The sequence below is a fragment of the Vombatus ursinus genome, unplaced genomic scaffold (assembly GCF_900497805.2).
Source record: "Vombatus ursinus unplaced genomic scaffold, bare-nosed wombat genome assembly UNPS02014801.1, whole genome shotgun sequence".
Taxonomy (NCBI): Eukaryota; Metazoa; Chordata; class Mammalia; order Diprotodontia; family Vombatidae; genus Vombatus; species Vombatus ursinus.
In genome coordinates, this window is record NW_020954579.1 from 26,694,853 (window position 1) to 26,722,667 (window position 27,815).

Here is a 27,815-nt window from a genome sequence, read left to right on the forward strand (position 1 = left end):
TAGTAGCTGTATGACCCTGGGCAAGTCACTTAACCCCAATCACCTCACCAAAAAGCAAAAAAAAAAAAAAAGAGAGAGAGATATTGCAAAGATGAAATTGACAGGTCTTGGCAATAGCTTAGATATGGGGGAGTTTTGAAGATGGCATTGCCCTCTATAGTGACAGGGGAGGTAGGATGTGGGGAGGGTTTCAGAAACAAGATAATGATTCCAGTTTTGGGCATGTTGTTTAAGATGTCTACTGGGCATCCAGTTCAAGATATCTGAAAGGCAGTTGGGGATGCGGGATTGGACGTCAGCAGAGAGACTGGGATAGGATTGGTAGATTTGAAAACTGTCAGCATAGAGATAGTCATTAAATCCATGGGACTTTCACCAAGTGAAGTAGTATTGAAGGAGAAGAGAAGAGGGTCCAGGACAGAACCCTGTGGGACACCTACATTTAAAAGGCGTGAACTGGAGAAGGATCCCCCAAAGAAGACTGAGAAAGAGTGGTCAGATAAGTAGGAGGAGAACCAGAAGAAAGAAGTATCCCAAAAAGTTGGAGAGGAGGAAGTATCTAGGAGGTATCATCAATGATGTCAAAGGCTTCGGAGAAGTCTAGGAGAATGAGGATTGAGAAAAGGCCATTAGATTTAGCAACTAAGAGATCATTGGTAACTTCAGAGAGACTGGTTTGTATCCCCAACACTTAGCATAGAGATGGGCACGTAAGAGGCCCTTTATGAATGTTTATTGACTAATTGAATGGCAAATGGTCAATACCACCTTAGTCTTATGTGAGGAAGGTGAGTGTGAAGGTTGGGGGGAGATGTCTAGTCTGCTTTCCCCTTTAGCATTAATAGTACCAGGCCCTTGGAAGCTTACTATATTTTTAAAGCATCAACTGAGTGCTATTCTGTCCAAATATCTGTATCTCTGAGTACTTGCACAACTATCTGGTTGCTTCGACAGGTTAGTACCCATTCCCCCAAATTCTATATATTTCCTTCAGTTTTCTGCAGCCTATGATGGATTCTGGTCCAAGCTCACCCTTATCTTATCCTTTGTCATTAAAATAGAACTTTAGAAGGCTAAAGAGGGAAGAAAATGGGGGAGGGAAACACACCAGCAGAGAAAGAATCTAGAAATTAGGGAAAGGACAGTAACATCTAAAAGTCATTTCGCTGTCTTCACAGCAAAATGTCCAGACACATGCAGAGTCTCTCTCAGCGGCATACCTCAGGATATAGTAGATTCAGCCTCACTTATGGAGAATCAATACCAGGCCCCTTTGAGCAAAAGTAATTCACTCTGCACCTGCTTAGGGGTAATTTTTCCAAAAAGGGAAAAAAATGGATTTTTGCAATGAATCATCTAGTGACATAGAATGTTAGTGTCGTTCCCATGGAGCCCTGGGACAGGACAGCTCCAACCAGGCAACCAATCTCTGTCAGCCCCAGAAATGTGAACAATCAGGTCAACCTTCCAGCCTCTGGCTCAGTCTCCCTCCTCTTTTCCTTCCCTCTCACTCTCACCAATATACATTTATGGAGGGTCCAAGAGACCAGGGAATAGATGAGTCATTTTCCTCCTGTCCTCAGGCCCAAAACAGCATACCTCAGGTTTCCAAGAATTCCACATCCATTCTACCAGCCACCCTTCTTCCATGACTACTGTATACCCTACCCCTCCACTTCCAGCCACTACCCACACCCACCTACCAAGAGGAAAGGGCAGCCATCACCCCAGTGGTCAGAGATGCTGAACACTCTACCTAGCTTGGCCTCATGAGTTGGTTTTGGTGAAACACTAGCCAATATTTCAACCAATCTATTTCCCTTCCCCTAGGTGAATATTCTAAAACAAGTTCCCCATTGCTGTCTCCAATCTTTTTTTTTCAACCTGAATCAAATCTCCCTTTGCTTTCTCTCCCTTCCCTTTTATTTCCAGAATTGCCCCTTTTTGCTCTATTTCCTTTCCTCTGGGTGAATATTTTAAAGCAAGCCCCACCATTGTAGCTTCAACTTTTCTTTTCTCTTTTTTTTCTTTTTTTTTTTTTTAACAATAAAACTGAATTTGATCTCCCCTTCCCTCTGGTATCATCCCTTTACTCAGGTTACATTCCTTTTACATCATTTTGTATCAGGTTATACCCATCCTATAGTGCAATGGAGAGATACACTTCTGAGAGCTAAGTTCTTCAGGAAGAAGACTGCAGATTGCTGAGTCCTCCGATCCCAGAGTCCCAGCATCATGGAGGAGGGGAGACGGAGAGATGGAAAGAGGGAGGGCTTGCAGGAGTGATTTTCTCCCCAGTAAAACGATAGTGACAGCAACGGTAGTAATCACTGCTCATTTGTGAAGGCATCTCCTTAAGTAGTCTCTTTTGGGAGGAGAAGATTCATTAACAATCAAAGAGACTTGAGGACAAGGAGGGAGGAAGGGAGAGATCAGGGAACTGGATTTGCCCCAATGCTTCCGCTCTTTCTCTTCCTGATGTTGGCTACTAAGAGCTCATTCCCCGCAGGGACGTGTTTTTTCCATCCCATGGAAGCAAAAATAGGAAAGTTTGTTTGCCATGTAACCGAGGTTTGTAAACTGAACAACATACTACAATCTCTAGTTCAGAAAGACAAGAATTCCCCCTCAGGGTGACACCCACTGGAGTTAGACTGCCTGTTTTTTGATTCCTGCTTCTTTTCTCTTTTTATTACCAATCTTAGAATCCTCGAGTCATCAGATTTGAGGGATGAGTGATTATCTGGGCCAACCTCTTCGTTTGACAGCAATCTCTTGATTCTTCTACTGTAAAATGAAGGGATTGGGCCAAATGATCTCTCAGTTTCCATCTGACAGTCTTGGCTGTCCAGGGTTATAGGAGCAAGGCCTGGAGGGTTTATTGGTCTGATATATTTGCAGTGACTAAAGGAGTTAGTGCAAGAGAGTGTATACCTGGCAGGTTTCCCAGGACTCTAATCCAGGTCACTTGGAGTTCATTTCCTTGTATATCCCTGTTTCCTCACATTCAAGAAAAATTATAATTCCCTTAAATATCTGTCCATGAGTAAAGAATTCTTGAAGTGGTGTTCTCTACATGCCCAGACTCTGAATGTCATTGCATGTTGGTACATTGTCCAAGGATATATTCATAATATCCAGTGAATCCAGGAAACCACCCCTTTCCCCATAGCCTTATGTTCAGCAGTCAGTCAACAAGCAATTATTAAGCACCAGCTATGTGCCAGGCACTGTGCTAAGCAGTGGAACATCATTTTGCCAAACAGTCATTAACATGTTCTAACAAAACCCTGCCTAACATCAGGCAGACCTTTCATAATGTTTCCCTGACAACTGCCCATGCATAACAGTAGTGTTCCTATGGACACTATGGTCTTTCACCTGATGTCCTGTTTTCACAAAAATAATTAATAACATTAGGTAAGCCACGCCTATGTTTTTGCCAGCCAGCTATAAATGACTCAGTGATCAAATCCCTTCCATTTTCTCTTAACTTTCTACTTAAGAAGCCAACAAGAAACTACTGGATTGTTATTGCAACCCTCTATTATTTTATAGCACATATGAAAAATCCCCTAGGTATCTCCAGTTGCTCATGCTGGAATAAGAATTCAAAAGAGAGATGGGAAGGACTGTTCCTCATAAAGAGAGGAATTTTCGGGGACAGCATTCCTTTCCAAAGCTGTCTTTGTCCCTCTATTAGCTAGCCTGCCATCAATGCCTTCAGAGTCCAGGGGCTTTCTTCCACCTTCCAGATAGTGCACACACTTCAGCTCTTTTTGGTAGTACTCACCCAGTTTAAAAATATACAAATCTATCCAATTTAATGGATTGTTTTGATGTGGTTATTTCGATGTGCTACTGTTTGCACAGCCAGAACTTTAGAGTGAAGCCAATAATGACTGCTGATGTTTAGATAGTGCTTTAAAAGTTTATAAAGCACTTCTTCTACTGCCACTCTGTAAGAAAGATAGGCTGTGTAAAAATTATTGTCCTCTTTCTTTATGTGGAGAAGGAGATTGATCTGACTACTCCTGAATAACTGAGCCCTTTTTCCAACAGCCGTAAAAGGGGTAGGGAACAGAAAAAAATGAAGTGTTAGGATTTTACTCCTTTCAGACTTTTGAATGGTTCCATTCACAGCTTGTAAAAGGAGTAAAACCTTGAGTGGTTCAGACCCTAAGTGATATATTTGCAAATTTTAAAGGGTTCATTCCTTTCACTCTTTTATGGGTCGTGTAAAGGAAATGTGAAGCAATGTTCACACTTATTTGCTCCTTTAAGAGGTGTGAAGTTCCTGTCAACTTGGCATTAATCAAGATTCAGCCTTGCCCCTGGTGGCTTTTAAAAACACAAGCAAGCTCTGAGAACCAAGTCTTCCCTGGCAGTAAAGAAGAGAGCTACCTATAGAGGAAGAACTCAGCTTTTGAAAGGGAATCTTGTTTTTTTCCCTAGTATCTTTTTGGGGAGAGGGAGGAGGGAAGGAGATTTCTCTCCTTGCTTCATCTACAATGGCTCTTACATCAGAGCAGCTCATAAAACAGTCTCAGAGAATCCAGATGAACTCTACAGAGGTACAAGCCCCAGAAGACCAACAGAGACAGTACACCCTGGAGGAGCAACATGGGAAAATCACATGAAAAGTCATAGGGATCTAGAGTGGGTGGCTTTGGCCACTTGTGTCCCATTAAGGAGCTCAATAATACTAGTATATCATTACATGTGTGTGCTTACTACTCTTCCTACTGATGCCATGTATTGTGAGAGAGTTCACCCCAAGTTTCTGGTGGTAATATTTTGTTGCAATTATTCTTACTATGCTGTTTCAGTAAATGCCTTTTGTTAATTGTACCAACTGGATGATTTAATGGTTGAATACACCAGTGGGGGCTACTTGTTTAGAGAACATACCCACTGATTAACTCAAATCTGGGGTAGTTTCCCCCTCCAACACAACCTGTGAGTGTGAGTTAGGTTGTGCTACATTTGAATGAGGACACAAACTTAGAGAAATGAAACAATTTACCTAATGTCACATTGCTAATAAAATGTCATGGAGAGGTTTTGAACCAAGGTCTCTTGATACCATGTCATGAACTTTTTTAGTCATTCCACACACTCCACTGCCTCTCCTAATATTCCAAATGACCGAAAAAAAGTCCCTCAAGCAATGAGCTGACTGACTGTGCCTCTTTGAGATCAGATGTTACTGTCCAAGCAAGCAAATGAGTCCTCAGGAAGATTCTTCTCTCACCTGGTTAATGGTTCTATAACAGTATAGCAGATAGAAAGAAAATTAGTTAGATGGACCTAAGTTTGATCCCTGCTTCTGAGAGTTCATAGCTACGCTACCATGGAAAAATTACTTACCTTCCTTCAGCCTCAGTTTCCCCATTTGCAAAATAGGAAAATAATACCTTGAGTATCTACCCTCACAGGGTGGTTATGAGACTCAAAAGATGTAGCAGATGAAAAAATGCTATTTTGAAAAGTTATTATAGCAGCAGCATGACATAGAAAAGTTTGCCAGGTCAAGAAGTATTTATTAAGTGCTTACTACGTGCTAAGTGGGCAGCTAGGTGGCACAGTGGATAGAGTGCCAGGCCTGGAATCAAGAAGATTCATCTTCATGAGATCAAATCTGGCCTCAGACTCTTACTAGCTATGTGACCCTGGGCAAGTCACTTATCCCTGTTTGCCTCCACTTCCTCATCTGTAAGTGAACTGGAGAAGGAAATGGCAAACCACTCCAGTATCTTTGCCAAGAAAATCCCAAATGGAATCATGAAGAGTTGGACACAACTAAAAATGACTGGAAAATGTGCCAAGCACTGTGCAAAGCCTAGGAATACAAATACAAGCAAAAAGGAAGTCAATCCCTGCCCTCAAGGGACTTACAGTCTAATGGAGGAAAACAATATATAAAAGATAGCTAGAAAGGGGCAAGGATGGGGATAGAGCATGGTGGGCATAGTAGAGAAATTCTAGAGAGCCAGGAGTGGAGCACAGAGAAGAAATAAAGACCGTTCACCTGGATTTAAGGTGGGCCTCAGGCACTTACTAGCCATGTGACCCTGGGTCAGTGACATCACTTCTCTCATTCTTAATTTGTTCATACGTAAAATGGAGATGATAATAACTGTAGCACTCACCAGGTCGTTGGAAGGATCAAATGAAGTTTTATATAGAGAGATTTAGATCTAGATCTATCTATCCATCTGTGTGTGTGTGTGTGTGTGTGTGTGTGTAATGTTTGGCAACCCTGAAAACACTTATATAAATGTCAATTAATAATAATACAAATCCAACCCCCTTTACAAAGTGAAAGGAAATAAAAATATGGCCTTATTCAACAAACTCTTTGATATTTGAGCTCAAAGGCCCTTAACACTAAGGCAATTTCCATATAGGACCCTTGGGTTTCCCAAGAGTTTAGCATAATAACAAGCACAATAAGAATTTAATGCATGAGAGAGACAGGGAACTAATGGCAGGGGTCAAGCCAGGGTACATGATAAGTAAGGTGATATAACCGTGATTTGGGAAAATCTACAGTTGGTCCTGATAGACCAAGGACTAAGAAGAGAGATGGTCCACACTTTCCCCTCTTTCTTTTCCTCTCTTCTCTCTGGGGAAGCTGAATGTATTGTAGGTTATCGATTGACTAAACTACCTGCTTTCCTCTAGGGCTAAGGAAGCTTTAGTCTTTATCCTAAATGCATACTCTCTCTCCTAAGTCATTAAATGTTATGTAACTGTTGATCAACAGAAGCCCAAAATGTCTGTTTTGTCATTTTTACTAAATACTCATACATCTATATAGTAGGGGGGAAGGAGGGGATAGGGAACAGAGAGAGGGAAAAGGTGAGAGGAGGAATGGGAAAGAGGAAGAGGGAGAGACAGAAAGGGAGTGGAAGCTGGAGTGGGATAAGAGGAAGCTAGGTGGTGCAGTGGATAGAGCTCCGGCCTTGGAGTCAGAAGGACCTGAGTTCAAATCCAGCCTCAGACCAAACACTTGACATTTACTAGCTGTGTGACCCTGGGTAAGTCACTTAACCCTGATTGCCTAGCAAAAAGGAAAAAAAAAAGAGAGAAGGCAAATGAGAGAAGGAAAGAGAGAGAAAGCTAAGAAGAAGTGTAGGAGAGGGAAAAGGAGACAGAACAGGAGGAGAGAAGGGGAGAAGGAGAAGGGAAGTAAAAGTGGAAGGAAGAGTTTATGTGGGAGGAAAGAGAAAGGGAGAAGGAGAAAGGGAAGGAGGTGGAGAGAAGAAGAGAGAGGAAGGAGGAAGAAAGTGAAAGAGAGAGACAGAAAGAATATCCCTGTTTTAGAGATGAGACAGTGCCAAGGAGGGGGACAGATTAGACTATCACAAGACTGGTGAAAAGTACCCAAAGTATCCAAACCCAAGATATTTCTAGAAACCTTCCTTTTCTTTATTTAATCAAAGGAAATCACGCCAGAAGCTGTCTGCAAGTTGGAAGTGAACAGCCACTTTTGGTCAGGCTGTTTGCTCCTTTCACAGGCTTCTGACAGCATTCAAAAGAAAACCATGCCCCAGAAGGGTCATGTTGTGCTGGGGAAGCTCTTGCCCAAAGGAGGGAAGGTGAAGTAAGGAGTGGCATTTGGAAGCTATTCTCAGTCACATTTCCAATCTGATATAGAGAAGTAGCTTAAATCATTTCCTACCCGGAAAGGTCTAGATTGGTCCTGAACAATTCCCTCCCCTCATCAAGGCATTTGTCCTGCCGGCTTCTTTCTGGTTGGTTGGTTTGTTTCCCCAAACTCTGCCTTTCAAAAGCAACAAGGACACAAACCAGCCCAGTTGCCTTAAAAGAACCTTCAAAAATGCCCCCCAATACATTTTTTCTCACCCACATCTTCCAAAGAATCAATGGGCGTCAGCTTGGTTATTTCTTTCTCTGGAGATGGAGAGATGAGCTCTGGCGCATCTCAGAGGCAGCAAAGCTCTGGACTTCATCCTTAGGCTCCCAATTACCCTCGGCTCCCTCCCCCTCCCTTTTGCTGCTGTTCCAAACTACAGCTCCCACCCCTGGAACTACTGCTTCCTCCCCACACCCCAGCATCTGCTTGGTGCCCTGGAGGCATTTTTCTCCTCTTGCCTCACTAGCAGAAGTGTGACATGTCCCCAGAGAGAACCTAAGAGGGAATCTCTAAGCATTTGAGAGAAAGCCAATAGTAGATCTCCCAGCAAAAGTTTCACCCAAGTCCATATCCTCTGAAATACACTTCAGGAAAATTAAGAAGAGTACAATAGGAAATAAAGATTTAAGAAAAATGAAAATAAACATCAGAGAGGTCCCGCCTTCAGTCTAGGACTGCACCAGAAGATGACACAAAAGCTACAAATGTTCCAGATGCCAGCTAATGGTGCCAGTTAACGGTTGCAAAAACTGATGTGACATTGAGACAGAGTTGGCCTAGGTTTCACCAAGAGGTTAGGTCCAAAGCCCCACACCTTCCTGTAGATGACTGAGTCAGGAGATCAAAACTAGGCTGCAGCCAGCAGTCACGACTTCTAGAAAATGGGGCCCAAAGCCAGTGTGATCAGGATATCAGGGGCTCTTCCAAGATAAATAGTAATTGTGTCTACTGACTTTATTCTCCTTGCTTCCTCTGGGGCTAAGGAAACTTTAGTCTCTATTTTAAATGCACACTTTCTCTTCTAAGCCATTAAAAGTGATATAACTATTGATCCTTGTAAACCCAAAATATCTGTTTAATTTTTGCTTAAAGTCCATGGTGGGGAATGGAGAAGAGGTGGGAGAAGGAGAAAGATGGAGAGGTATGGGGGAAGGAGAGAGGTAGAGAAGAGGAAAGAGGGAAAGGGGAAAGAGGAGAGGGAAAGAGGACTGTAGCAGAGAGCAGAAGCAGGTCACAAGCTCTGTGTTCAGCTCTCAGTCCTAAAACTACTGCTAAAGCAATCAGGGCCTGACCTCTGAGAGCTTACTAGTCAGGGACTATACAGTAAGGAAAGTAACCAGGATGCAGCCATCCCATCTGAAATTGCCACGGGTGATGGCATCTAGACTACTGTAAAACCTAGCCCCAGGTACAGTGTCATCTCACCCGAAGGTTACAGTGGAAGATGAGGCCTAGACTTAACCACCCTGTCCAAATATGTGAGAGAAGGAGAGCGTGGTCCTGGTGTAGTCCAAATCTAGGAACTAAGGCTGAAGATATAAGTAAACAGAAGACAAGTTTCAGAAGAATGAAGAACTACTGTGAGTAAAAGAATTCCAAGAGGAATCATGAGAAGAAATTAATTATACAATAATTACAAGTAGAACCCCAGGAAAAAAAAAGTAGCTTGGCTAAAAGTTTTCCAAAAGAGCTAAAACAAGATCTAAAGAATGGAAAATAATTAAAAAAAAAAAAAGCTTAGAAAAAAATAATCAAATTGGGGCAGCTAGGTGTCACAATGGATAGAGCACCAGCCCTGGAGTCAGGAGGACCTGAGTTCAAATCTGGCCTCAGACACATAACACTAGCTGTGTGACTCTGGGCAAGTCACTTAACCCCAACTGCCCTCACCAAAACAATAATAATAATAATAATAATAATAATCAAACTGTAACAATCCTAAAAAAAGAGATAAACAGAATTTAGTAATTCAAAAAGAAAACAAGAAATGAGGTATCTACTATGAAAAACAATTGACCTAGAAAATAATTTCAAAAATCATTAGATTCCCTGAAAATCAAGACCAAACAATAAACCCAAGTGTTTAGCACAGCGCCTGGCACATTGATTGTTCAGCCATTTTTCAGGCATGTCTAACTCTTCATGACCCCATTTGGGGTTTTCTTGGTAAAGATACTAGAGTGGTTTGCTATCTCCAGCTCATTTTACAGATTTGGAAACTGAGGCAAACAGGGTTAAGTGACTTGCCCAGGATAACACAGCTAGTAAGTGTCTGAGCCTGGATTTGAACTCAGGCCTTCCTGACTCCAGGCCCAGTGCTCTATCCACTGTACCACTTAGCTGCTCTATTCCTCAAATAAGACACTCCTGAATAGCCTCACTCCATACATTTCACAGGCCCCAGAAACTTCCTCATCCTGGAAGATCACTTCATCCCTGGAACTCACACTGCCAAATTACACCTGGCCCTGGGCCCCCTGCCTCTGATTGGACACATTAATCATTCATGGTTAGGCCATGCCAATGTAATGAAAGTTATATTACCTAAATTAGTTTACAGATTTAGTGCCATATGAGTCAAATTACCAGGGGGTAAATTTGTAGAACTGAAAACATAATAATCTGAAGGAATAAAAGATCAAGAATCTCAAGGAAAATATTTTTTAAAGCAGGCATGAAGGGGTATCAGCTTGTTGCATCAGCTTAAACTATACTATCAAAAAGGCATTATCAAAACTATTTGGTACTGGTTAAAAAAATAGAAAAGTTGATCATTGAAACAAATTAGATGCACAAGACACAGAAGCATAATAGTGTCTTGTATTTGATAAACATAAAGGCACCAACTACAAGGAGAAGGACTCAATTTTTGACAAAAACTGTTGAGAAAACTGGAAAGAAGTCCAGCAGATATTAGGTTTAGACCAACATTTCACACCATATACCACAATAAGCTCTAAATGGAAACATGACTTGAACATAAAAGGTGTTATCATAAACATATTAGAGAAGAGAAGGAGATAACTTTCACAACTATGCCTAGAGAGAGAATTTTTTTTTCTTTTGCTTTTTGGTGAGGCAATCGGGGTTTAGTGACTTGCCCAAGATCACACAGCTAGTTAAGTGTTATGTGTCTGAGGTCAGATTTGAGTTCAGGTCCTCCTGACACCAAGGCTGGATCTCTATCCACTGCACCACCTAGCTGCCTCTAGGGAGAGAATTCTTAACTAAAGGCATAGAGGTGATCATAGGAAACAAAATGAATAATTTCAACTGCATAAAATTGAAAAGCTTTTTCCTAAGTGTAAATCCTACACCTAGAGAGCTGGGGGAGAGGAGACATCTTCTCCCCTTAAGGGGTCCCAGCTTTGGGCTCATAACACAAGGTTCATGTCCTAGAGAACCCTGACTCCATAACTATGGGATTGGGCTCTTTTTTCACTCTCTGGTTTATTACATCTTTAGCCAAGAAGGCCCAAAGAAAATCTTTTAAAGCTTAGGCTCAGCTCATGTCTCCTCCAAAAGGGATTAACTAGATCTCTTCTAAAAAGGTACTAGATACACAAAGTAGATTGGGTCTAGGACAGCTATTTATTTCCTTTACCACAAAAGAATTACTTAAAACACAATAGATTCATAGTACATGTAGACAAATACTTAAAACATGAAATAGTAACCCGTGATGCCTGTTATACTCTTCTGGGAAGTTGATATTTCAAATATTGGAGTGTTCAGGGAGGACTAGCACCTCTGGTATGAGGGCTTGCTGAGCCTTCTTCAGGGCTGCTCATCCACCTTTGGGGTCCACCTGTTACCCAGTTCTCACCTGTGGCTCCAAGAAGCTGTAGCATGAAAAGAGGCCACATCACAGTAGATCGTCCCAGCAGATGGGTTAAACAAGGTTGAGGGTAACCAACAGTTGATGAGTTAGGGGCATGTCTAACCCAAGCCTGTGTAGACTTAGCAGAATGGGCAGATGAGAACAATTTGTTCCAAAGGCCATAAAGACAGTTGAAGCAGGAACTGTGGAATACTTAGAGCTTGGTCAGACATCGAAGATGCCATTGCCAGCTGTCCAGCCTTTGTCTTGCCACTGGATATCGATGACTCCGGAAGAGAGCGTGAGGCTGGCCATTTTGTGCAACTCTGCCTCACTTAAATCCAAATTCATGTACAAGTCAAGACATCACCCCATAATGTCACTGGTTCTCTTCAAAATGAAGGATAAACAACAACAACAACTTAAAATATAAACTACTGTGGGGTTGTTGAACAGGTATTTCACCTTCACCTCAGAGCTTCACTGAGAAACTCACTTATGCCCCATATCTTCTGGTCAGCCATATATGTATGGCTCAGATTTTTCCTCCAATTAGTCATCATCTTCTCCTTTTAGAAGATTGAGTGGTACAGTGAGAGGAATATTAAGCAGTGTCCCCTGACATATAGATAAGTCTAGTTCTTTTCCAAACCAAGTTGCTTCCCTTGGTTTGGTGAGCTATGATATCTAATGTCTTCAACTTCAAAAAATTGGAATCACCACTAACTCATTCCTTCTTTATTAGAAAAATACATTGGGGCTGGGCGGAGCCAAGATGGTGGAGGAAAAGCAGTGACTATCTTGAGCTCTCTCCCAAAGCCCTCCAAATACCTAAAAAAATGGATCTAAACAAATTCTAAAGCAGCAGAACCCACAAAAAGACAGAGTGAAACAAATTTCCAGCCAAAGACAGCCTGGATGGTTGATCAGAAACGTATATCACTCCGAGTGGGGAGAGGAGCGCAGTGCGGTGTGGACGCGCAGGCCGCAGGGACCCTGGAGCAGGCCTCAGAAGACTGAATTGCAGGCAGCTGTGGCGGTTTCCAGACTTCTCAACCCCTCAAGGCCAAAGACAACTTAGAAGGTCAGTGGGAAAAGTCTGTGACTGTGGTGAGAGAGGAGCTAGGTCTCAGCCACAATTCTCAGGCTTGGCCTGGGGCCGTGGCATTTTCCTGAGCTTCTGGCCCACATACTGAGGGGGAATCAAGTGGCTGATTAGAGGGGGATTGCAAGGATTCTTTGCCAGTGCTGAGGCAGGAATCTCTTGCTTTACTGGTGCTTGGATCTGGGTCACAGTTCTGAGGGGCAGTCCTGGGGTGAAGAGGAGTGCTGGCGTGGTAGAGCTTGTTGTGGGGGTAGAGAGAAAACACCTCACCCTTATCATACCACCTTGGAAGAACTGAAAATTTACAGGTCCCTAGAAGTATCTCTGAAAACAGCTGTACAAACCCCCGAAACTTGGGACAGTACACTCTTCACATTGGAAGCAGACTTTTACCTTAACAAAGAGTTTAAAACTCAAGGAATTGACCGGGATCATGAGTAAGCAGCGCAAAAAGAGTCAGACTATATTATCTTACTTTGGTGACAAAGAAGATCAAAACATACAACCAGAAGAAGACAACAAAGCCAAAGCTCCTACATCCAAAGCCTCCAAGAAAAATATGAATCAGTCCCAGGCCTTGGAAGAGCTCAAAAGGGATTTTGAGAAGCAAGTAAAAGAAGTAGAGGAAAAACTGAGAGTGATGCAAGAAAATCATGACAAACAAGTCAACAGCTTGCTAAAGGAGACCCAAAAAAATACTGAAGAAAATAACACCTTAAAAAATAGCCTAACCCAAATGGCAAAAGAGGTCCAAAAAGCCAATGAGGAGAAGAATGCCCTAAAAAGCAACATTGGCCAAATGGAAAAGGAAGTCCAAAAGCTTACTGAAGAAAATACTTCCTTAAAAATTAGAATAGAGCAATTGGAAGCTAGTGACTTTATGAGAAATCAAGACACTGTAAAACAAATCCAAAAGAACGAAAAATTAGAAAACAATGTGAAATATCTCATTGGAAAAACAACTAACCCGGAAAATAGATCCAGGAGAGAGAATTTAAAAATTATTGCACTATCTGAAAGCCATGATCAAAAAAAAAGAGCCTAGATATCATCTTTCAAGAAATGGTCAAGGAAAACTGTCCTGATATTTTAGAACCAGAGGGCAAAATAGAAATTGAAAGAATCCACCGATCTCCTCCTGAAAGAGATCCCCAAAGGAAAACTCCTAGGAATATTGTAGCCAAATTCCAGAGTTCCCAGGTCAAGAAGAAAATATTACAAGCAGACAGAAAGAAACAATTCAAGTATTGTGGAAACACAATCAGGATAACACAAGATTTAGCTGCTTCTACGTTAAGGGACTACAGGGCACGGAATATAATATTCTGGAGAGCAAAGGAGATAGGATTACAACCAAGAATCACCTACCCAGCAAAACTGAGTATAATCATGCAGGGGAAAAAATAGTCATTCAGTGAAATAGAGGACTTTCAAGCATTCTTGATGAAAAGACCAGAGTTGAATAGAAAATTTGATTTTCAAATACAAGACTCGAGTGGAACATGAAGAGGTAAACAGGAAAGAGAAAATCATAAGAGACTTATTAAGGTTGAACTGTTTACATTCCTGCATGGAAAGATGATATTTGTAACTCATGAGACCTTTGTCAGTATTAGGGTAGTTGGAGGGGAAAAAATTATATGTATGTATATATAGATACAGATAGATAGATAGAGGGCACAGGGTGAGTTGAAAATGAAGGGGTCATATCTGGAGAATAAAATTAAGGGGTGAGAGAGGAATATACTACAAGAAGGAGAAAGGGAGAGGTAGAATGGGGTAAATTATCCCACACAAAAAAAAACAGAAAAGAAAAGGCTCTTACAGTGGAGGGGAAATGGGGGAAGGCGAGAGGGAATGAATGAATCTTATTCTCATAGGATTTGACTTAAGGAGGGAATAACATTGGGTGTGGAAATCAGTCTTTCCCTACAGGAAAACAGGGGGAGGAAGGGGACAAGGTAGGGGAATGATAGAAAGGAGGGCAGTTTGGGAAAGGGAGTAATCAGAAGCAAATACTTCTGAGGAGGGACAAGGTCAAAAGAAAGAATAGAATAAATGGATGGGTGGGATAGGATTAAGGGAAATAGAGTTAGTTTTTCACAGCATGTCTACTATGGAAGCATTGTGCATAACTGCACATATATAACCTATATTTAGTTGCTTGCCTTATCAATGAGGGTGGGTGGGGAGGGAGGAAGGGAGAAAATTTGGAACCCGAAGTTTTAAAAACACATGTTTAAAAAAAATGTTTTCACATGCAACTGGGAAATAAGAAATACAGGAAATGGGATATAGAAATCCATCCTGCCCTACAGGAAAAATGAAGGGGAAGGGGATAAGAGAAGGGGGGGAGAGATAGAAAGGAATGCAGACTAGGGGAAGGGGTATTTAGAATGCGTGCCATCTTGGGGAGGGGGGAAGGGCGAGATGGGGTGAAAATTTGGAACTCAAAATCTTGTGGAAGTAAATGTTGAAAACAAAAAAATAAATAAAAATTACCATTAAAAAATTTTAAAAAGAAAGAAAAATACATTAGGTGTCACTAATGTGTAACATACTTTGCTTATACACTTAGCTAGTACCTTTCTATAAGTCCTGGATAGATGATTAGAGTAGAGTTTAGGAAAAAAGTTGGAACCTTAATGAATAGAAGGGAAAAGCAACCATCTTCTGCCTCCCCCTCTTAGTTTTCCTGCCAATAGACAATGTTAATAAGGTTACAGATCTTTTCAAATGCAGAATGGGTAATTACTCGTTGCATTTTTATACAGTTTATTGCCAACACATTTTAAATACATATTATCTTATTTTATCTCCCAACACTAAAGGTAGGTATGATGACCCTCCCTCCCCCATTTTACATATAGAGAAACTGGGGCCCCGGTGAGAAATTCTGACCCAAAGAACAGTCACTGGGGCCGCAGCATCTCCGTGGATAATCTCATCTTTACTCCAGGTCTGGAAGAAAACCAGCTAATTCGCTGTCTCTTCTCTCTTCTTCTGCTTCCTGACGTCCCTGCCATCCTTTCTTGCAGGTATCGTTAGGGCTTCCAGTGTGTTCCCCATCCTCAGCACCGTCTTTCTTCTGCTGGGAGGCCTCTGCATCGGTGCTGGGAGGATTTACAGCAGCAAGAACAACATCATCCTCAGTGCGGGGATCCTATTCGTTGCAGCAGGTAAATACGTTCTCTCCGTCTGATCCTCTTCCCCGCTGAGAGAAAGCTGGGCAAGTACAGGCACAGGCAGAGCCAACCTTGCACCTTTTGGTGTCTTCTCAGTTCACTTGGCTAAAATAAGACCAATGCCTTTCTGTATCGAACACTCCTATAGTGTTCCCCACCCCATCCTACCCCCACCCCCAGCACAGATTCCCATGAAAACCTAACAGGAAAAAATTATAACAACAGCACTCGAATACATCGTCATCTACTACAGGTGTTAGTCCCTGCTTACCAGTTCCATGACCTGGGGGGCCATCCCTTTCTGTTCTTAGGACGCAGTTTCCTCATCAGTTAAAGAAAGGAGTTGGACTTCTATGAGTTCTAAGGCCCCTTCAGCACTAATATTCGACATTCTGCATTTCAACATCCAGGTTCCAACACACCTTTCCAGGTTTATTACTCTTCTTCATACACTGAGCTACTCGCCATTCCTAGTGCACAACATTCCATTTCTCATCTCGTTGCTCCTTCCTCACCATTTCCTCTTAGAATCCCTAACTTCTGTCTAGGTACAGGTCCTATCTGTTTGCTCCCTCCCTTCACCTCCCTCCCTCACTGATGGAAATCACTTGGCACATTTTTATACTTACTTATTTCTATACATATCTCCTCCCAATATAATGTAAGCTCCTTTCTTTAGGCTCGAGTTGTCATCTTTGTATTTGCAGAACCTAACAGAGTACCTGGGACACAGTTGGCATTTAAGAAATGTTTGTTTGATTAATAAATATATTCTGAAGGCCCTTCTCACATTTTATGATTCTATTCTCTCTCATTGAACTTCGTAACTCTTCTAGTCAAGACATAAAGTATTAATTAAGTGCTCAAAAGGACTCACTGGATGAATAAATGACCCCTCATTCATCAGGGAATAAGGCCCAGAGAGTTGAAAAGATTTACCATGGTTTCAAGGTTTGTTAGTGGCTGAGCCACTAGGACCCATCTCCTGACTTCCAGATCCATGTTCCTTCCCCTAAATCACACCATACTCAGAGATTTCTTCCATCCTATTAACTTCAGTATTACATGTGGGTGGATCTTGTGGGATAGGTTGGACGTGGGGTTGGGGTGGGAGTGGGGTGGAGAAGAAAAAACAATGTTCAATTGTGTCCTTTTGAAAACTTTAATTCTTCTCCCTTTCTCAGGAGCACCACTCTTCCTCACTCTTCTTACCTACATCTGCCCTTTTCCCTACCTTTCCCCCTCTGTCCTTCCCCCTCTCCCTATGACCCAAAGCAACACATGGACAAGGGTGTATGGTCAGAATTGAGGAATGTAGTCACTGCTGAGTAATACAACCAGGGTTGGAGCCATATAATCTTTTGCAGAAAGAGCAAGTCTTTAGTCTGTGTACAGGAATGTGTGGTCAGTGTCAACAATATGATTAGTGTTAGGGAGTTTAATCAGGGACAGCAGTGTGGTCTGGGTTGATGAAGAGGGCAGCAATTATTCATGGTGTAGTAGATAGAGAGCCAGCCTCAGGGCTAGGAACACATGGATTCAAATCCTACTTCTAATGTTCTTAAGCAAATGAAACAAGACTATCTGAGTCTCAATTTTCTTATCTGGAAGATTGGGAGAATAATATTATATTATTATATACTATATTATACATAAATACACACATATTTTATATATGTATATGTAAATATATGTATGTGTATATATACATATACATGTGTGTATATGTATATACACGTGTGTGTATATACATATATGTGTGCATGCATATATGTATGTGTGTATACATATATTATTGGGGCAAAATAGCTGGTGGAGATGTGGGGATCATATGATGTTTTAATGAGATGTGGATGCTAGCTTTATGGAGCTTACAGTCTAATAAGCGATATCACATATTTATATAAATAACTATAATTCCAAATAACCCATGATAAGTGCATAAGAGGAGTTAAAGCAAAGTACTGTGTAAATCTGAAGTGGGGAAAGGTCATTATTTGCCAGAAAGACACAGAAAAGTTTCATGGAGGACCTGGGCTTCAAACAGGTAGCATGTAAGGGGTAAGAGCAGTTAAAAGTCATGATGATGATGAATGAGATTGGGAAAGGACCATGAGTATATAGAGAGAAGAAGAGTGAGGACAACACCTTAAAGTGAGAACACCCACTGTTAAGGAACCAAAAAAAAAAGGAGCCAGGGCTGAAGGCACTTGAGAGACAATCAATTAGAGAAGCCGAAGCAGATCTTGGAAGTGGGTAGTTAGTGTCGCTTTCAGAAACAGAGGTGAGGTTATCAGAGAGGGTTTCAACAGTAATGATTGTTGCATAGAGGTCAAAAAGAATGAGGATAGAGAAAACAGTCACTGTATTTAGTGATGAGGTGACCTCTGGGAGAACAATGTACATAAAGTGATCAGGATCAAAGCTAGATTTAAAGGTTTTCAGGAGAGAATGTGTGATGAGGAAGTAAAGACATCAGGTATAGACAGCTTGAATATCTAAAAGTAAAGTAGGTTTGCCAAATAGCAGTAATGATCCACCTGAAAATGCTGTTAGAATTTAGAGCTTGTCGCTTCTCCTAGCTCTAATGCTCAACTCAGGAGCAGATATAGAGGCATCAAATGAAAATGGGGCTCAAGTATTAACAGGTCAAGAGAATGGTGAGAGATCATGAGTGAGAGAATCTAAAGTAGTAGCTAAAGAATCATTAAAATATCAGACCACAGAAGCATAGCTGAATTTGGAGGCAAGAAAAACCAGAGTGGGAGAAATGGATTCAGCTAAAGGGAAAGATCAAGGGATGAACAGTTAGGATGAGAGCAAAGGACAGATTGAGGATTAGGATAGGAGATTACCATTAGAGAATAGAATTTCCAAGCTCGGGTTCTTGAAGGTAGCAAAGTTCAAAGAGATGATGAGGTCTAAGGTATATAACCCATCCTTACACTTTTATCCAGGGTAAAACGACAGATTCTAGATATGCTAGTGCAGGATATGGGAACAAAACTGGACAGGTTCATGCATGTGGCCAAGAAGTGTGGTGGTACCCTTTGGTAGGCATCTGTGTAGTTGGGATGGAGAGATTTAGCCTATGAAGGAGGATTTAGCTCAGGTGGAACCAGACTAAAGAATGGCATGGCTAGAGAGACAGGGAACCAATCAGGAGGTATATAAGGAAATGTCCTTGGAAAGTTGAAAAATGTGATAGAACATTTAATTTAGAAAAGACTTTTGCAAGTCATTCAGGACTCATTTTATAGGTAAGGAAACTGAGGCCCAAAGAGGAAAAGAGACTTACTTCCCCTCCCCCACTTCCAAGATCATACATGGTATTAGTAGCAGAGGAAGGACAATAACACAGGTATCCAAGACTCTCAGTGGTTTAGCAAACAAATATGATCTGTTGAATAAAGAGGTAAAGAGAAGCAAAGGGGGACAGGGAACCACTAAAAGACAAACTATGTCTATGTGGGACATTTTGGAACGTGCCAAAAAGGACAGGAAGTTGAAATCTAGGCCTCCTCTGGCTGGTGTAGAATCTCTGTTTGCCTCATCCAAAAGATCCCCTGCTCATCACTTCCCAAGCCATCTTAATGATCCAGCGGTCTGGATTCCAACATTTGGCATTCTTCTTCCTTTCTTCTTTCCCTTTCAGGTCTGAGTAACATCATTGGAATCATCGTCTATATCTCCAGCAACGCAGGCGACCCAAGTGACAAGAGAGATGAAGACAAAAAAAACCATTACAACTATGGATGGTCTTTTTACTTTGGCGCTCTGTCTTTCATTGTGGCTGAGACCATAGGCGTCCTGGCTGTAAACATTTACATTGAGAAAAATAAGGAGTTAAGATTTAAGACCAAACGGGAGTTCCTTAAGACTTCTTCCTCTTCCCCTTATGCCAGAATGCCAAGTTACAGGTATAGAAGGAGGAGGTCCAGATCTAGTTCCCAATCCACGGAGGCTTCTCCTTCCAGGGATGTCTCCCCTGTCAGCATGAAGATCTCAAGTTCCATCCCCATGGGGGAGATCTCCATGTACACCCTATCCAGGGAGCCCCTGAAAGTGACCACGGCAGCAAGCTACAATCCAGAGCAAGAGGCTGGCTTCCTCCAGGTTCACAACTTCCTGCAGAAGGAGTTGAAGGAAGGATTTCATGTCAGCATGATTAATCGGCGGACCACGCCTGTGTGAGGAGAATGCAGGATCTCCTTCCCCTTAAAAAGAATTCTCATCTCCTTACTACGATGGATCTTTTGATCAAACAGGAAGATCCTTAAAAGAACAAAAAGACCAAAAGAGAAAAAAGAAAAAAAGAAAAAAACTCAACAGAAACAAAAAAATTTCCCTGATCTCCAAAACACATCAAGTGCTAGTTTTTACAAATGAGGACCTGGGAATTTTGGAATATGAACAGCAATCAGAAGCTGAAGGCTGACTTTAAGCAAGGAGGTTGTCCAAATGCCTTAAGGTTTAGTCAGCCTCAGAAGAAGGCAAAAGTGCTTACCTGAGCCTTCTGGGGTAACTCAGTCTTATTGATGCTGGAACACAAAATTGAGCCATTATCTCCTTTTGAAAACATAACTTTACAGAAGAATGGGATTTCCATGGACCTATACTTAATAGCACCCAGAACCACTGGAGAGCCTCCCCGCTACACTCCAATGGAGGGCTATTGTGGAGGTCACTGCTGCTCCTCAGAACAGTATTTCACTTGCTTTCTATGATGGAGAAGAGGAAACCAAAGCTGCTTTCTCAATTTCTCTCCCCCTCTCCTCCCTCCTTCTCTCCCCCCCTCCACCTCTTTCTCTCTCTCTCGCAAGTGGACTTGGATTGAAAACTTTTGAGCAGAGGACAAAAGAACAGCACCAAGCTGGTATTCCCAGAATGCCTGTGGCTAGGGCCCCAGCTCCATTAATGGAAGTTAGGGAAGATGGGGAGCTGGCCTGGAATTTCACAAGCACTGAGTGACTGAGTTTGGAGACCTAGACAAGTTGAGGAGAGCAACGGACTGAGCCACCAGGAAGGAAATAAGCAACTGGATGTTCGAATGGAAATATTCCAAGCAGCCTTTGCAAAGGTGACTTTGGGCCTCAATTTGGAGGCATGGCTGAAATGGAAAGAGCTATCCAGACAAAAGGTGAAAGAAAGAACATGGGGCAGGATCATGGATCCCACCCCTTTGCCTCTCTCTGCAGGCCAAGGCAGAGCTAATCTTAGTGGATGTCTGCAGTGCTTCTCTTTGGATCTAGCCAGTGTTTGGCATAGAGAATGTTTGTCCAGATATGTGAACTTAGAGTTAATATATTAATGATGCTATGAGAAATACAGAGGATACAAACCCACTCAATAGGTTTATTAAACATGTTTTATTACAAATATATGCCAGGGGAACAAGTTATGTCCATTCCTTTTTTTGTATCCTCAGCATCTAGCACAGTGCCTGGTAAATAGTAGGTACTTAATAAATGCTTATTGATTGATTGGTTCTTTCCCTTTAAAAACTCACATCATTATAATCTATTTTGTTAAAATCTGAGAGGACTGAATGGAGGAAGTTTGGAAAAATGGGCAGAAACACTCATTGTTTCTGGCTCTGAAAATTAAAAAAAAAAACTTAATATTTCATTTTATTTTTCAGAATACAACCAAGGTGGGGGAACGTATTGATACAATCTTTACTTTTCCTAATTCCTCTTTTTTTCCCTTGAAGGAAGAGGGAAAAGTAGAGTATGTCCAAGTTCAAAAGAAAGACATGGATCTTTCCCCCTTTTTATATAAACATGCCTTTGTGCTTTCTAAAAATAAATTGTTTCCTACTTTTTTGAGACAATACAACCTGATCTGCCATCTCTGAACACAGCAGATGTGCTTCAAAACATCCACCAAATTCTTACCTCAGCTACTGGCTCACAACTCCCAATAACTAATGGCTCAGCTCCATGGGAGTAAGGAGGCACAGAATTTGGTCCATTCTGTCTCATTATGACATCACACTCACACCATCTTCCTTTGCACCTGCTAGAGTAAGTCCCTTTCTAGGTGCAATTCCTCCAGCTGATTGTTCCCTGTGTTAGTAAGATAAACAGTAGATACTAGTTTCCTCTCTGTGTTTTGCTGTAATCCTTTCTTTCCAAGTTGAAGTTGGCATTTGTATGATAGTGTCTCTGCTTTTGCTGCAACAAAAAATGAAGGGTGAGGGTTTTATCTTGGAAAAAAAAAACCTTTTCTCAGTTATTGGGCCAACTTCACCAACACCATCTTATATCCAGGTCAGATCAGGATCCTTTCTGCCAGCTCTGATCTGTAGACCCTCACCCTCTATCAATGTCCGTATGCTTTTGCTCTGAGGTCAAGAGAGCCAGGCTGCCCTGCAATTGTTCTAGATTGGTCATCTCCAAATTCTCTGCTTTGAAGCAACTGAAATGTTATGGGAGAAGCTCTACCCCATTACATGAACCCAGGCAAAGAAAACATGCCTGGCTGATGGGGGAGGAAGGGATAGAGTGAGGGACTGAGAAAGGAGGACAATGATAGATAGCAAAAGAAGCTCTGACCCTTTGGCCCTCAGATGTCTTTACCTCTAAGCCCCCTCCTTTCCCACCCATCTCCAAGGCATGACATGTCTCTTGCCACTAACCCCTTCCTTGCTGGATTTCAGTCTAGGCTCAGTAGGTGGACCCCAGCAAGGGAGGAGAGCTGGTTCACTCTTCCTTGTTAGCCTGGGCTCCCCTGGGGGAGACAGAGTAGACAGTGGTGCTCTAACCCTCTCGCAGGGGGAGACTTGTTTTTCCTCATCCTCCCTTCTGACCCCCTGATCAACTCATGTGTGTTCTACCCATTTAGCACCATGTGAATCTTGTATCTACTATTGTTTCCCAGTTGTTGGTTTTGTCTTTTTAAAAATAATAATAATAAAAAAAATTTTTTCAAATGTTTTCTTTTTGGTGTGGAAACAAAAAAATCAAGTCTCTGTGGTTGTTGGTAAGGTAACCCCCTCCAACTAGAAAGAGTCCTTACCTCTCTGGGGAAAATGGGGCAATTGGGGTGGGAGAGGTAGAGAGAGGGTGAAGATTGGATTTATTCACTAAGGTAGGCATGTGGATCAGTGGATAAAGCCAAGGACTAGGAATCAGGACAGATGTGAGAGCCAATTCAGCTCTGTGGCTCTGCCTCAATTTTCTTACCTGTGAAGTGGGGATCTAGGTGGTGCAGTGGTTAGAGTGCCAGGCCTGGAGTCAGGAAGATCCATCTTCCTGAGTTCAGATCCCATCTCAGACACTTCCTAGCTGTGTGACCCTGGGCAAGTCACTTAACCCTGTTTGCCTCAGTTTCCTCATCTGTAAAATGCGCTGGAAAAGGAAATGGCAAACCACTGCAGGATCTTTGCCAAGAAAACCCCAAATAGGATCACAAAGAGTTGGACACGACCAAACAACAACAACAATAACAAAATGGGGATAGTAATAGCACTTACTTTTCAGGGTTGTTGTGAGGATAAACTGAGATATTTGTGAAGTGCTTAGCACAGTGCCTGGCACATAGTAGTAGTCACTTAATAAATGCTTGTTGGAAAAAAAAACCTTAACCTCTCTCAGCCTCATTTTCCTCATTTGTAAAATGGGGATAATAATAGGACCCAGTTCAAAGGGTTATTGTGAACATCAAACAAGATAGTTTATATAAAGTAATTTGCAAACCTAAAAGTGCTCTATAAACGCTAGCTATTATTCACTCAATAAGTATTTGTTTATCAAGTACCAATGTGCTAGGCAGGGTGATAGGGACCAAGAAGACAAAGACTGGAGCAAAACAGTCTTTGCTCTTGAGGAACTAATATTCTATGGAGGCAAGCTACAGATACACAAGTAAATAAATGCAGAATCTGTTCCAAGCCAATTCAAAGTACTAAGGGGCAAGGAAGGTCTCTTTGTGACTGGTGGATCAAGAAAGGGCTCAGGTAGGAGGCTGCACTTGAGCTAACCCTGTCTTGAAGGAGGCTGGGGATTCTAAGAGACACTTTGAGTGAAAGCAGAGAGACTAGAAAGTGCAACCAATGAAAGGTCCAGTCTGTTTGTATCGTAGATAATGTTCAGGGGAGGACAGCAGATCTGGCTGAGAAGGCAGCCTAGGACTAGATTTGTATAGATCTATGCTAAAGGATAGGGGCAGCTAGAGGGTGCAATGCATAAAGCACCAGGCCTGGGGTCAGGAAAACTCATCTTCCCGAGTTTAAATCCAGCCTCAGACACTTCAACCTGTGTGACCTTGGGCAACTCACTTAACCCTGTTTGCCTCATTTTCCTCATCTGTAAAATGAGCCAGAGAAGGAAATGGCAAACCACTCCATCTCTGCCAAGAAGACCCCAAATGGGGTCATGAAGAGTCAGACATGACTGGAAAATTACTAAAAATGCTAAAGGGGTATAGGAAATATTACCAACGTTTGCCCAAGTTACGTGGAATGCAACTGTAGTTGCATTTTTTTTAAACCACTGCCCACCATCAAATACAGTTGAATCTCCTTGGTCAGTGGCATAATTTCACGGATGTGCCTTAAAAAACTTCTTTAGGGAATATAGGATCAAGATGGCAGCTCTAAGCCAGAGACTTTGAAGATGGTCAGATGGATAAAGAGACTCCATCTTAAAGATCTGCGCATTATATACAATCCTCTCTGAATTTTTTTATACACTTGTTGATAGCTTACTTTTCTTCTTTTGAGAGCTTTCTTTTTGTGTTCTTTGATTATTTATCTGTTGGAGAATGACTGTTCTTATATATTTGAGTCAGTTATCTATATATCTTAGATATCAGACTTTTATCAACAAAATAGAAGATGCTAAGGCTGTAGCTTTGGGGATAAAAGTTTTCTTCTTCATAGGAGACTCCATACCCTATTGTCAAATGACAGAAGGATCATAGCTAGCATTTATACAACATGTTAAGGTTTCCAAAACACTTTACATATATTCTTTCATTTGATCCTCACAACAACTCTACGAGGTAGATGCAATTATTATCCCCATTTTACTGATGAGGAAACTGAGGCTGTGACAGGTTAAGTGACTTGTCCAGGGCTATAAAGCTAGTGAGTGTCGGAGACAGAATTTAACTCAGGCCATCCTGACTCCCAAGGCCAGCACTGTATCCAGGGTACCACCTTGCTGCTACACCTAGTCACTTGGGAAAGTGTGTGAGTGAGGCTAGGAGCCCTCTAGTGCCAAACACAAGTAGCTGCAACTTCTCCAAAACGAGATACAGAATCATTCTACCTTACAACAGATCAGACTATTGGCTTCAGTGTCCCAGGGCTGGCAGCCCCGAGGTTCCCTTCAGCTACTTTGTTACTTTTTTTTAAAACTTTTTTTCTTACTTTCAGTTACTTTGTCCATGGCCTATGACTTGTAGATTCCAATTTTATGGGGTCTCACGATTTCTAGAATATGATCATAGGATCATTGGTCTAAGGCTGGACAGGACCTCAAACACCAACCAGTCTAATTATTATTTTATAAATGAAGAAACTGAATTCCAGGGAGTTGAAGTTCCTTGGCTACACAAGTTGTCTATTGTTGATTAGTCATTTCAGTTCTGTCTGTCTCTTCATGACCCCATTTGAGGTTTTCTTGGCAAAGATCCTGGAGTGGTTTGCCATTTCCTTCTCCAGTTCTTTTTACAGATGAGAAAACTGAGGCAAACAGGGTTAAGTGACTTGCCCAGGGTCACACAGCTAGCAAATGTCTGAGGTCAGATTTGAATTCTAGGAGATGAATCTTCCTGGCACCAGGCTTGACCTTAGTAAGCCTCAAAGGAAAGATTTGAACTCACGCACTCGGACTCCAAAGCCAGTGCTTTCCTCACTGGAACATACCGCTTCCCTAACAGAAGTTTACATGTATTCTGGAAAGTTCTCAGACAGTGACCATATTATTGGTTTTCTAGCCCTATCTCAGCCTAAGTATAGAGGAAAAGTCAAAGAGAGAGAGAGAGAGACAGAGAGAGATTTATTCTTCTCCCCTCCATTAGACCCTAATTTCCTCCTCCCTCAATCTTGTTCCATGTACACAATAAACCAACAAGCTCAGGTTGACTGCCATTTAGTTTCTGTAAATAACACGTTGAATAGCATAGAAATGAAAGTAAGCCAGCTGCTCTAGTAAGTGACCAAGAAGGGACGAAGTCTGTGTTTCTGTCTCCCACGCTTCCATGAAGATTACAGGGAAATTCGGGAAGTAAATGATTGACTGGCAAAAATGGCTTTACCTACTGGAGGGCCAGAGTGAGGAAAAGAAATATTGCGCGAAGCTATTTGTTGCTTCTCACCAGCCCTCGAGCCTGCTCGTCATTGTGACCTCTCAGTTTGAGCCCGGTCACTGTCTTACTCCACTCACCTTGAGATAATCGACGCTCTAAGACCTTTCTCCTTGGTGCTCCTTGCCTTTGCATCCTGCCCAGCTGGGAAGGATCCATTTGCTCTGCCCATTCCCACAATGCTCCATCACATGCCATCATGCAGGCCGCAGCTCAGCCCACTAGAAGGACTTGCCAGGCTCCCACCCACCCATTCCCTAGGGTATCTCCTGTTACGACATTAGTGGCTACAGAAGTCAAGTTGTATTTGCCTCTTTTATAGTGGATGGAGCCATTGGTAAACCAAGCAAAATGATATATTTCAGGAAACAAGAACATAGATGAGGGGTCCACTGGGCCAGTAGAGAAGTCAGGCTTCTAGAGCTTAGAATGGAAGTCACAGCCTCTGGCATAGTCTCCACCTGATTGTGAAGGAACCCAGACTTGGGTGATTTTGAATGGACCATTTCTATTTAGCAATAGAATCCTCCTATGCCCTACCTATCTTATTAGATAGACTATCTTGCATCACCCAACTCATAACAGGCAACCCTGGACAAAAGGTCACTTTATATGACCCTGTGTCATCTGTTCAGTAGCAACTAGGGTCCACTAAGAGTCATGCAACTGCTTTTCAAAAGCAGTATAATGAAAGGCTGCTCTGGGGAGCTGGGAGCTCTGGGTGCCTAACAACAGCTTATTCTGGACACTCCTTTGCGTCTGCCAAAGATTCAGCTCAACCTAGTCTTCATGGACACAGATGTCCAAGAAACATGGGCCTTGAAGAGTCATAAGGGCCCAAGGGTGGAGACTGCTGGACAGTCTACTTTACATCTTCTAGGGCTGTAGTCTCTTCTGGGCCCCAGGATACCCAGGTATGGAATGTTTATTCTCTAAAATCTGAAGAATACAACAAGTCCATGGACTTTCTTTTTATATTATAGGAAAGTAAATATTAATAGTTTATTCCATACTATGTCTGGAATCCTTTAGGTTTTCCCCACCCTCTGTATTTCCCCAAAACTTGACTGAGCAGCTGGACCCTGAATTTCCTTAGAGTTGATTTCCCACTCCTTGTCCCTTAGATGGGCCATCACTGATATAGGGCCTCTGCTACTCTAGCCTTAGGATCTGTCCTGGTCAACATTATGTCATCAACATAAGGTGTGAAACATGCAGCTCAAAGCCACATGCAACCCACAAAACTCCCAAGTCCCACAGGAACCTGATGAAAATGGAATTGGGAAATATTTAACAAAATAAATAAAAATGCATTAAAACATGGATATTGCTAATATATGGTTTTCTAAGTCAATATATGCCAGTAAGGATCCTTATGTATGGTTTAGTGACCCCCAGTTTTTATTTCAATTTGACACCATTATTGTACACCAATGCCTTCAGGAGAAAAGACCTCTTTCTGATCTCTTCCCATTATAGTGTGGTACTATGAAGGAGAGTTCATATAGCCCTGGGGAAGGATATTGAAAGTATGCTGGACTTCTTTCCAAGTGAAAATAAACTGCTTTTCATTTGTCTCAGCCTCAGTAATAAAGAAAAATATATATTGGTGAGGTCCTATAACCTCAGACAATTCATCCTGGGCCTGGGTTACCTGGTCTATGACACTGACAAGGTCAGAAACAACTGTAGTGATGGAAACAATGAATCCTGAAGTCCACCATAAGC

General features: G+C 41.9%; 1 protein-coding gene across 1 annotated transcript in view; it reads left to right on the forward strand.

Annotated features, from left to right (window-relative positions):
* CACNG4 (calcium voltage-gated channel auxiliary subunit gamma 4) overlaps positions 1-22,654 on the forward strand; it is a 118,907-nt gene extending 96,253 nt beyond the window's left edge. Inside the window, exons 3-4 of the mRNA XM_027873102.1 lie at positions 15,627-15,767; positions 19,429-22,654. Coding sequence (XP_027728903.1) covers positions 15,627-15,767; positions 19,429-19,967 — 680 coding nt within the window. The 3' untranslated portion in view covers positions 19,968-22,654. The remainder of the gene's footprint in view (positions 1-15,626; positions 15,768-19,428) is intronic.
* Positions 22,655-27,815: the final 5,161 nt, after the last annotated feature.